The sequence below is a fragment of the Aquarana catesbeiana genome, linkage group LG03 (assembly GCF_042186555.1).
Source record: "Aquarana catesbeiana isolate 2022-GZ linkage group LG03, ASM4218655v1, whole genome shotgun sequence".
Lineage (NCBI taxonomy): Eukaryota > Metazoa > Chordata > Amphibia > Anura > Ranidae > Aquarana > Aquarana catesbeiana.
This window is the reverse complement of record NC_133326.1, coordinates 267,909,869-267,922,383: the sequence shown is the minus strand read 5'-3', so window position 1 is coordinate 267,922,383 and position 12,515 is coordinate 267,909,869. Positions and strand designations below refer to the sequence as shown.

Below are 12,515 nucleotides of genomic sequence, written 5' to 3'. Positions count from 1 at the left end.
TAAACCGTAAAAAAACAGTGAATGAGGGGTAGTCTAAGAGGAGGCAGCCATCCTCAGAGTGTGTCCAGAAACTCTGCAAAACAGGTAGAAGAAACAAGGGGGGAGGGGGCACCACTCTAAGTGTAGTATTAGAATACAAACATTCATTGCTCAAGATTAGGAACACTTACAGAATGGAAATGAGGTTCATGCTCATCGTTATAATGCAGTCCTGGCGATTTCAGTGCGTCCCATGATTTCTACACACAATCCGGGTAGCTGGGAAGGCGTCTGGTAGGTGTAGTTGTTGAGAAGCTGTGCTTCAGTAGAACCAGGAAGTGGCTGGCTCCACGCTGACCAGCTTGAACCGCGGAAGCGATCTTTTTTGTTTACTGGGTTGATTATGGATTTGGGTTTAAAATGAGTATGCTGTACTGGGGGAGAGGTGGGGTAGTGTTGTGTAAACCAATCACTCTCAGCAAAAAAAAACATTACTTTCAGCATGGAGTGCCTCTAGATCCATAAGAGCAGGGAGGTCACATGGGTCTACCAGTGAGGTATCCTGATTGGGAATCTTACTAGGTTCATCTGGGGAGGCAGATTTTTGGAGGATAATATGTTAAAAAATCTTTTGACTGTTAGATCTAGGTTAAAGGTAGATGTAGTGGGTTGATATGTTGTTAGTATCCTGGGCCTGAGGTGGTGATGTGGAGCTGAGCACTTCCTGAATGATGGGATGAGAAGTGTGGCATATTTTGGCAGGTCGTTTGGGTTTGGGAGTGGCTATGGAGGGCAAACTGTGGTGGTGGATGGGGGACCAGACTTAGTGGATGGAGCTAGGGTCCTGGTGATTTTTTTTTTTTTTATTCAACAAAGGTTCTGGTCTATGCCTACCCAGTAGTGGTTGGGGAGGGGGAAAAGGATTTATAAAGCTTGTCTGAGTGTTAAGAAAAATGTGGGTGAAGAGCTGAAGTTACACTCTGCAGAGCCCAGTGAGGAGAGCTCCTAGAGCTAATTGGAGTTAAGAGACACCTTCCACATCAGCTGGCACTCCCTCCCTTGTCACCTTCTTCTCTTGGTGTGGTGTCAGGAAAACTTGTCAGAAGTGATTCATGCAGATAGCAGAGGCATGAAGCAGCAGAGAGAATGACACTTGGTGCTCTGGATTGAGACAAGTACACACTATAGAGGGATATGTTTTGTTTATATTTCATGTCTGAGGTTTACAACCACTTTAAAGTGGAACTGTGGCCAGGCTATAGACACTCAAATATTTGCATATTCCTAAAAGCAGTATATAAGCTTTAAAATGAACCCACAATAATGTCTGTAGTCACAGCCACATGGTTCAATTCATCCTCAAAGTTTACAGTAAATGGTAGAATCCGTAGTTATTCAAGTCTGGTCTCTCTCCTCTCTTCCTGTGTACCAGATTTGCATTACCTTTAGGCTGCATTCAGACATGATCGTGCATTTTGCAGTCATTTGAGATCGTGGAGTGGAATCGCAGCGATTTCAAATGACTGCAAAATGCAGGACGCGGTTGCGTTACCATTACTTCTTAATGGCAGCGTACACTGCTGTCGCTCAATAGAAGCTCATGTTCCTTTTTTGAGCAACAAGCATTGCTATTTTCCGTGATTGGGGTGCCATTAGAAGTAATGGCATCGCAATTGCATCACCATGTTTTGCAGCCATTTGATATCACATGGCGGAATTGCAGTGTTTCTGCCCACGATCATGTGTGCATGCATCCTTAGGCCCCATTCACACCTGAGCGTAGCATTTACAGGCAGAAAGTCGTGCGATTTTTGCCATGATTTTGTACCGGTCAAAAGGCCACCAGTGTAAACAGCAGAGAAATGCCCAAATCTGCCTAAAAAAAGTTCCAAAACTTGTTTGGGCTTCAGGCGTTTTGGGGTTTCTGGCTTCAGGTGTTTTGGAGTGGAGATGTGAACCACCTCCATAGAGAATAATTGATTTTTTTTTTCCCCTCCAGCGTTTTGTAGCTTCAAGCTACAAAACGCTCAGGTGTGAATGGGGCCTTAGAGATTAGAAGATTGGCAGATTGCTAAATTACTGCTAGCAGGAGGCAACTGGTGTACAGGGAGGAAATGAAACCAAGAAGCTTCTGTTACAAATCTTGAGAATTAATTACTCCAGTGTCTGCAGCTACAGATTTCAGCACTTGTTTTAGGCTGGGTTCACTTATATGCAAATTGGATGCGGGTTTCCGCGGGTTTGCAATGGAGCCGGTTCACACAGCTTCATTGAGGCGGCGGTCTGCATTTGGAAAGGGTCCTGTGCGTCTTTGGTTCAGATTCAGGTGTGTGTTCGGACCTGATTCGCACTTGAATCAGTGAACAGGGACTCACCGGACCGCCTGCTGTGAGCTGCGGCTGCAGCATGTTTGGAACCCAGCCTTAAAGTTTATTTACAGGTTATTACAAATATGTAATTGCAACTCGGATTCATATAATCAAAGTGGTAAATTGAGAGGTCTTTCTGATTTTACTTGTTGATACTACTGAATATTAAAGCTTTTCAATTCCTATATGGTTTCAACAAGCTTTTTAAAGTGTGTTTTAAAGCGGAACTTTACTCAAAAAGCTAATTAGCCGCTAAAATGGCTTTTACATAAAAGCCAGTCACCGGCTGAAAAAAACAATACCGGGATGATGCCTGTAGCTGAAGGCATCATCCCTGTATAACCACTTGAAGTATCGATGTGTGTGTAAATGTACGTAGAGGAGATCCAGAGAAAGGTAACGCTGCTCCAGGTGATAACAATCCAATGGATCAGAATGGGCTGGATGCAAGCCACGGTTCGCCACCAAGGTAAGAGAAAAGGAAGATACCCCTGCGCACCACCATCGATCCAACGTAGCTTTTTTGGTGCATAATTGCCATGTAAGCTTTTTTGTGTTTTTACTGAGCTCAGAAAATACTGTGACATAACACCTATATGTGCATACAGTATATATGAGCCCTTACAGTTGGACTTTAAACTGTTCTTGTTTTATGTTTCTGTTGTACTGACTGGCAAATAAATTCTGAATAATGCTTAACCCAGCAGCTGAAGTTGTATGCAAACCTTGATTTATTTATTTTTTTTTTTTTCCACCACAACCACCTCCAAAGCCTTCCTGTTGGTTCGTAAGGCTGCAGATCATGTTAAAGGATCAAAAGGAAGGCTCAAGAGGTAAGAAGTAGCAGGGTCTGGAAAACTCTTTCCAGAATTAGGCCTCTTTCAAACGGACGATCCGTTCAGGTTCGCCTGTCAGTTTTTTAGGCGGACTTGAACAGACGCTCCATAGACCTCTATGGAGCGTCAGATGTCAGCGGTGACATGTCCGCTATCATCTGAACCTACTTTTCCATCCGTGATCGGATTGGGTGACGACGGACTCTACATTCCATCTTCATCCGATCCCCCATAGGGGAGAGCGGCACTCTGACAGGTCCATCCCTGCACAGTGTGCAGAGACGGACCTGTCATCTGCCTGCTCAGCAGGGATCGACGGAGCGATCCCCCGCTGAGCAGAGCGGGCTCCGTACACGGACACGTCCGTGTGAAGGAGCCCTAAGTTGAGATTTACAAATGGCTTCAGCAGTATGGACAAGCAATTTAAAATAATATCTGCTTATGTTCAAATTGCTTTTATTTTTCACAGATTTACGTAAAAAAAGAAATTTTTTTTTGATTCGCATGCTGAGTAAAACATATTGATTACATTTGACAGCTGTTTGGAAATGTGTGTTTTTGTTTTTATTAATATTCTGTTTTTTAGGATGTTGAAGTTATAGTAGATTGGAGACCCCTTGAAGAAACTTTGGAGTCATCAAACATTCTGTGTGCTGTAAAGGTATTTTAGTTATGTGTATCCATCCATCTAAAAAGTACCAAAACTCTTCAACTTTTGAGGATGTGAAACAGCGAAAACTGGAGAAACTCACTGCAATTGTTAATGATGTCCACCCTAAATTTCTCAGAACGTGGTCCCATGGACTAGAGTAGAACCACCATATGAACTTGGAAAATTCTCTTCTGTCACTCTAAAACCGTCCCCCACCAAACCAATGTTGCTGTGTGTTTGGTTGGGTCCTACGGGTCTCCCTGTTTCCTCCTTTCTCCCCCTTCACCCTTTTAATCTTTTCTTCCCTCTATTCCCTTTTGCCCTATCCCCTTCCTTATTCCCTTTCCTCTCTCTTCTATTTCCCCTCATTCTTTTGCTCGTCTCTCTTTTTTTTGCTACTCCTTTCTTTCACCTTTCCCTAGCTAGATTCAAAAGTTCTATGATTTTTGCCATTTTTTTTCAACCACTGTTAGAAACTGGGACAAATGGCAAACAATCTTGAAACCATCCTGCCTAACTCTGACCTCCGGCACGATTTGTTAATTGGAAATTGTACAACTTGAACCACAGCTGTCCTCTCAATTCGCCAGCCTATACTTACCCTGCCACACACTCACATTTTCTGACATTTGATCTATCTGCCCCCCTCTCTTTTTTACGTTAATTATCTTGTCGCTCTGTAGCCCGATTATTGTCTTCCCTTACTATTACGGTGTTATTACTTTCTGTATGTCTTTTTGAAACTTAAAAACTTTACAAACTTTTTGTGAGGCCTCATATACACTAGAATTGCTCTCTGAAGAGCAGTCCGCATTTGGATTCCTCTTCAGAAAGCATTTGACAGGTGGCGAGGAGGCATTGTATTGCCTTTTCACTGCCTGTTATAACCCTGTAAACACTGGGCTAACGCTAAGCAATCACTATTGCGTGGCAGTTGCAGCACAGCCCCATGAATCACTTATTAATAATAATAATAATATTATACAGGATTTATATAGCGCCAACAGTTTACGCAGCACTTTACAATGTAAAAGGGAGACAATACAGTTATAATACAATAAAATACAAGAGGATTAAGAGGGCCCTGCTCAGAAGAGCTTACAATTTAATAGGGTGGGGCAAGTGGTACAAAAGGTTGTAACTGTGGAGAATGAGCTGGTGGAAGTGGTAGGAGATTAGTTGGAGAAGAGAGAGGCTTTCCTGAAGAGATGAGTTTTCAGGGATCGCCTGAAGGTAGCAAGAGTAGGGGATAGCCAGATAGATGGAGGTAGCGAGTTCCAGAGGATGGGAGAGGCTCTGGAGAAATCCTGGAGACGAGCATGAGAGGAGGAGATGAGAGAGCTTGAAAGCAGGAGGTCCTGAGAAGAGCGGAGAGGTTGATTTGGGTGATATTTGGAGACAAGATTAGTGATGTAGCTTGGGGCAGAGTTGTGAATGGCTTTGTATGTTGTGGTTAGTGTTTTGAATTTAATTCGCTGGGTGATTGGGAGCCAGTGTAGGGATTGGAGTAGAGGGTTGGCAGACACTGAGCGGTTGGTAAGGTGGATAAGTCTGGCAGCAGCATTCATGATAGACTGAAGAGGGGATAGCCTATGGAGAGGTAGGCCAATGAGAAGGGAGTTGCAATAGTCAAGGCGAGAGATAACAAGGGAGTGAATGAGGAGCTTGGTGGTTTCATTTGTTAAAAAGGGGCACATTTTAGAGATGTTACGGAGGTGAATTCTACAAACTTTTGACAACGATTGGATTTGAGGCTGAAATGACAAGTCAGAGTCTAGGATTACAACTAATACCCTGGCGTGAGGGGAGGGACTGATGGTTGCATTGTTGATTTTGATGGAAAAGTCATGGAGGGGGGCACGGGCTGGGGGGAATATTAATAGCTCAGTTTTAGAGAGATTTAGTTTAAGGAAGTGGTGTGACATCCATGCTGATATGTCAGTTAGTAAGTTAGTAATGCGAGAGGAGACTGAAGGAGTGAGGTGAGGAGTAGACAGATAGATTTGGGTGTCATCAGCATATAAGTGGTATTGGAAGCCGTGGGCGGTTATTAAGTGACCAAGGGAGGAGGTGTAGATAGAGAAGAGAAGGGGTCCAAGAACCGAGCCTTGGGAGACCCCCACAGAAAGGGGCAATGGAGATGAGGAGACAGAATTGTAGGTGACATTGGAGGAGCGCTGTGATAAATAGGCAGAGAACCAGGATAGAGCAGAATCTCGGAGGCCAAGGGAATGTAGTTTATTGAGAAGGAGCGGGTGGTCAACAGTATCAAAAGCCGCAGAGAGGTCAAGTAGTAGGAGTATGGAGTACTGGCTGTTGGTTTTAGCAGTTAGTAAATCATTAGTGAGTTTTAGTAAGGCAGTTTCCGTGGAGTGCTGCGAGCGAAAGCCAGACTGTAAGGGGTCAAGAAGGTTATTTTCACTGAGGTAGGAGCTAAAACGGTTGTAGACTAAGTGTTCTAGAAGTTTAGAGGTGAATGGGAGCAAAGAGATGGGTCTTTAGTTTTTCAGGTTGGTAGGGTCCAGTGAGGGCTTTTTAAGAATGGGAGTGATCGCATGTTTTAGAGGGGAGGGGAAGATGCCACTAGAGAGGGAGAGATTGAAGATGTGGGTGAGGGAGCATAGGATAGAAGAAGAGGGTGACCGTAGTAGTTGTGAGGGAACAGGATCCAAAGGACAGTTGGTTAGGTGGGCATCCGAGAAAAGTTTTGTAACCTCTTCAGTAGTAGCCAATTCAAAAGAGGAGAGTGTTGAATGTGCTGCTAGGCAAGGTATGTTGGGTGGGGAAGACGTACGCACAGTGGAGATGTCCTCACGAATTGCATCGATCTTGTCTTTGAAGTGATTGGCAATCTCTTGGGCAGTGAGTGAGTTAGTGGGTAGAGGGGGTGGGGGACGAAGCAGAGAGTTAAAGGTTGAGAAGACACTTGAATGGGTTGTACTTGGGTGGCTGCTGAGCGCGACAGGTGGTTTAATTCCTGCTGTAGCCATGTCATGTGTTCACTCCCAAATGTGACTCAGCCATGGGGTTTTACCACCACGAAGTGTAGATGAGCCTTAAAAGAAAAACAAATTCTGTATGGTTACCCCGCACCCCCTAGAGCTGTTTTTTTATTTTTAGCAAAGGTGTATAAAGATACAATGTAGTTATCTGCGCTAATCAATACAAAAAGCAGCCATTAAAGTTTGTTGATCACCAAACATAAAGTCCAAAACAAGTCTATAAGAGCGGCGTTTAAAATTAGTGAGTCCGAGATATAGGGAGGAAGGTTCCAGTCATCGGTAGAAGTGCATGGATGTGGAAGCACACAACACCACCACATGGTAAAGTGATCTGCTTACCAGAAAACAAAACAAGTTAGGCATATAATTTAATCCACGGCTCATCCAGCATGTCAGCCTCCACAATACACCCTCAAGGAATGGGACAGCAGTATCCGGATAACCTTCACAGCTAGTATAACTTCTCCAGGGATTCACATCAATAGTACAGGCTCTCAGTAAACCGATCAACCATGCTCAATGAAAGAAACATAAGCGACCAATAGTGAAGCCCGTAATAGCAAAAGGATAATTTTATTGTAGTAACTTACACTTAAAATCAGGAATGCATGCATCAAGGAAACAATAGGCTGCAGCTTTATAGGTGTATAAAGCAAGTTAATTCAATAGAGTAAGCCAAAAGCTAGCTTGTGTGTAAGTGTAAATGTATGATTACTTTAGATCGGTGGTCTCCAAACTGTGGCCTGGGGGCCAGATGCAACCTTTTTCTTGCCTTTACCCATCCCCTGGGGCACTTTTCCTCCCACTGATACAAGACATTATCCCTTCCACTGACACCAATAATGGGGCATAATTCCTGCTACTAACATCAACAACAGGGCACTCTTTCTTTCATTGACACCAACGAAGGGGCACTATTCCTCAAACTGACACCAATGATGAAGCACTGTTCCTCCCACTAAAACCAATGATGGAGCACTGTTCCTCCCACTGATACCAATGATGCAGCACTATTCCTCCCACTAATGCCAATAATAGTTCACTATTCCTCCCACTGACACCAATGATAGGGCACTATACCTCCCACTGAAATCAGTGATGGGACATTATTCCTCCCACTGACACCAATGATGGTCCCTATTCCTCCCACTGACACCAATGATGGTCCCTATTCCTCCCACTGACACCAATGATGGTCCCTATTCCTCCCACTGACACCAATGATGGTCCCTATTCCTCCCACTGACGCCAATGATGGTCCCTATTCCTCCCACTGACGCCAATGATGGTCCCTATTCCTCCCACTGATGCCAATGATGGTCCCTATTCCTCCCACTGATGCCAATGATGGTCCCTATTCCTCCCACTGATGCCAATGATGGGACACTATTCCTCCCACTGATGCCAATGATGGGACACTATTCCTCCCACTGATGCCAATGATGGGACACTATTCCTCCCACTGATGCCAATGATGGGACACTATTCCTCCCACTGATGCCAATGATGGGACACTATTCCTCCCACTGATGCCAATGATGGGACACTATTCCTCCCACTGATGCCAATGATGGGACACTATTCCTCCCATAGATGCCAATGATGGGACACTATTCCTCCCATAGATGCCAATGATGGGACACTATTCCTCCCACCGATGCCAATGATGGGACACTATTCCTCCCACTGACACCAATGATGATGCACTATTCCTCCCACTAATGCCAATAATAGTTCACTATTCCTCCCACTGACACCAATGATGGGGCACTATACCTCCCACTGAAATCAGTGATGGGACACTATTCCTCCCACTGACACCAATGATGGTCCCTATTCCTCCCACTGATGCCAATGATGGTCACTATTCCTCCCACTGATGCCAATGATGGTCACTATTCCTCCCACTGATGCCAATGATGGTCACTATTCCTCCCACGGATGCCAATGATGGGACACTGTTCCTCCCACCGAAGCCAATGATGGGACACTGTTCCTCCCACCGACGCCAATGATGGGACACTGTTCCTCCCACCGACGCCAATGATGGGACACTGTTCCTCCCACCGACGCCAATGATGGGACACTGTTCCTCCCACCGACGCCAGTGATGGGACACTGTTCCTCCCACCGACACCAGTGATGGGGCGCTATGCCTCCCACTGACACCAGTGATGGGGCGCTATGCCTCCCACTGAATCCAACTACAGGGTGCTATTCCCCCCCTAATACCAAAGAAGCATTGTAAACTGTCTCTTTGTTCAGAAAGTTTAGGGACCCCCCTTTAGATGATGACATCTGAGATCTTAACATGTTCTCAGATTTCTGTAATTCAAATTATCCCGGCATGCAGCTTTGGGAAATCTATTCATGTGAAACATGCTCTCTGAGAGGTTTAGAAAGAAATGGTTTCTGTAGTCATAAGCCATGTTATGATTCTGCTATATGTAGCACATGGTCTGGGTGTAGCAAGTGTAAAAGATTTTTGATTTTTGCCATGGTTCAGACAGCAGTTGGATAAGATTTAGGCCAGTAAACCCTTCCATATAAGTAAGAAATCAGTATCTGTAAATAGGTTATAAAAGAAAAAATTGTTAAATAGGGAGTGAATTGTGTCATTGTGGAAACCACTTCATATTTACCTCAATTAGAAATTAATTTTCTTTCTTTTAGTTGTGGTGATTCAGGGAAAGTGAGGTAAAATGGACCAGTGCTTTCTTCAAACATCCAGTCATGGAAAGAAATGATATTTTTCGATTGCACCAATTTGGATAATTCATCACATGTTCACGTCACCTGACTCCACACTTTATTAAATTGGGCGCGGTGTCCTTGCTTCAGACCATACTGTTTTATGCATCACCAGTACGTGCCAGGGAGCTATGCTCTGCAACAAACAGGCAGAAATTGGAAGACTTTAATAAAGTGTATGTCAATTAATAAAATGCATTGCATCTCTGCTATTCATTCACACATTTCTTACATTCCCACATTGATATCTATATTTGTCAGCCCACAATAGGAAGTTACCGCCGTATTTCTGGCAGATCAACAGGTATTCTCTGTACTTGCTACATTTTAAAGAGCCAACACATGAGGAAAGTTGCATGTATTTCATCGATGTACTGCAATTTGTATTTGTTGTTCTGTTTTTTTTTTTTTTTTCTCCTATACCTCAATAGTTCTGTTTTTTTTCACTGACCTGTTCACATGACTGCTCTCTCTGACGTTACATAGATGGTCATGTGACCGCTCTCCTCCTCCAATTTAAAGCTAGGAGGAGGAGGAGCGGGAGGCGGAGAGCAGCCAGAAAAAAACTGAGCTATTTAGAAGCTTCGTTTTTATGATGACACTGACACAAGAGGAGCGGTGAAGGGGCTGGCAAGTGATTTTTCTTTTTTATCAACTTTAGACTATGCAGGCAGCGCTGTCCCAGGGCCAGGAGAGGCGGGGCAGCCAGCCTGACACCCCCCAATGGGTGGCTCCTGGGGGCAGACCACCCGATCCCCACCCCCTTTTGGTAAAACATAGTATCAGCGTATAACACGCAGGCACTGCTTGTCCTCTGTTTTCAGGGAAAAGAAGTGCGTGAAATACGGTAAATAAAATTATCAATTGACCATATTCACTTGCAACCGCATTCTTCATTCAAAGTCCCACCCCCTCTTCTTTTTCTTATAACTTTACAGTAATGTTTTATTACATATATATATATATATATATATAAATATAAATCTTAAATGTAAAATGAGAGTGAGATGTTATTTTGATAAAACCTTAAAGCTGAAGTTTAGTTAAGTTCCAACATAACTTGCCTCTAATGCAGTGTATCCTCTGTCCTGCTGGCTGACGATTACTGTAAAAATCCTCTTTTTACTGATGTCGGCTCACAGTGCTGAACTTCAAGCACTGCATGTGTTACCTGCCTCAGCTCTAACAGTGAAGGATCATGCTGTTCACCCTCCCCTTCCTTTCCCCTCTTCTATTCACAAAACTACTTATAATATTTTCCAAGAGTACAAAGCCCCACAGAATGCTTTGCACCACTGAAGGGAGAATCTGGCATTACTAGCAGCCAGCAGAGGATGTAGGATGCACCTGATTAAAGGGAAGTTCTGTTCCTGGTGCTGTACACCCAAAACATGTTTATTTAAACTTCACCTTTGATGGAAAATGAGAGTGAGAATTAACTATGCTTTCCACAAGAAGGTTTTTTTTTTTTTTTTTTTTTTTTATATGGGTATCTTTTATCATTTCTAGGATTCCAGTTCAGTTGTAGAGTGGAATCAAACTCCAAAAATGCGGGCTGAACATCAGAACAGCTATGAAGCAGAGTGGGATATGGTCAACACAGTTTCCTACAAGAAGAAGAACTTTCCAAAATGGGGTTTGTATTACCGGTTACATTTGTTTTGACTGAAGTGAAGGTATACTATCATTATCCTGTATATTTTTTGTAAACACAAACTACTGTTACTTAGACTGTATTTTGTTAGGCCCATTCTGCCTAGCCCTGGCATCCCCTTAACTGGGCTATTACGCCTGAAGGGGCGGAATGCCTGCTCGATCATGTGTCAATCAATGTGATTGGCTGTCAGTGTGCCGCCGGCTCTCGATCATGAGTATGGAGAGCTGGCTTTGACAGCTCAGTCACCGTGCTGGAAGTGCGCAGTGAGCATGCTCCCTGCTGCCCATTGGCACACATGTGCGGTTTGTGGGCGATAAAGCCCACCTTTGTTGCCACACATATGCGTTATGTGGGTGGCAGCAGGTTAAGCTTGTGCTTCATACACAACATCTGAGTAATTGAAATGAATAAAGACAAGCTACATACACCCCATTTATTTATTGTTACAGTTTTTGGATTAGAGGTGCACTGAATGGAAATTTTGGAAGTTCAGGATGCACTTGGCTGAAACCGAAAAAAAGTGTGTGTGTGTGTGTGTGTGTGTGTGTGTGTGTGTGTGTATATATATATATATATATATATATATATATATATATATATATATATATATATATATATATATATATATATATATATATATTGTACATACATATATATTTTTTATATATAATTGTATTACATTCAACTTTTTAAATTTAATATCATAAATTTAAATTAGTATGAATTTATTGTTGGCCATTATCAGCACCTTTAGCAAGAAAAGCTCAAGAAAAATATATCCCATTAAATTCTATGTACGTCTTTACGCTGGTCTGTTGCACTTCCATTGTAGTGTTAAAAATCTTGCTTGCTGCATTTTTGGTCAGTTAAAAAAAAATGCACCTCCCTGTTGAAATGCATTGAAAACACAGCAGGAACGCATCAATAATGCACCTGTGTCACATGACCTATGAAAAACACACCATAAGCACAGTAAAATTGTGCTAATTTTTGGCGCCATTATTTGCACCTTTCTCTCTTTCGGCAGAATGCTGAAAACACTATTTCGGCCGATATGTTGTGGCCCATCTCTATTTTGGATCAAGTGGAGTTCAAATTTTTAAAACTCCTGTACCAGACAGGAAGTGAGGGGAAAATCTTTTCAAAGCAGACAGAAACCGACATAAAAACACATTATGTTGAGTGGAGGAGATCTTGGTATTTATTGCTGCTTGAATAGCCTCTGTAGTGGCATGTAAAATGACAACAGTTCAAATCAACTAACACATG

At 43.1% G+C, this 12,515-nt stretch overlaps 1 protein-coding gene across 1 annotated transcript in view; it reads left to right on the top strand.

The window, feature by feature from the left end:
• Nucleotides 1–12,515, top strand: part of TBC1D15 (TBC1 domain family member 15) — a 186,881-nt gene that overhangs the window by 29,039 nt on the left and 145,327 nt on the right. Inside the window, exons 3-4 of the mRNA XM_073620035.1 lie at nucleotides 3,771–3,845; nucleotides 11,099–11,225. Coding sequence (XP_073476136.1) covers nucleotides 3,771–3,845; nucleotides 11,099–11,225 — 202 coding nt within the window. The remainder of the gene's footprint in view (nucleotides 1–3,770; nucleotides 3,846–11,098; nucleotides 11,226–12,515) is intronic.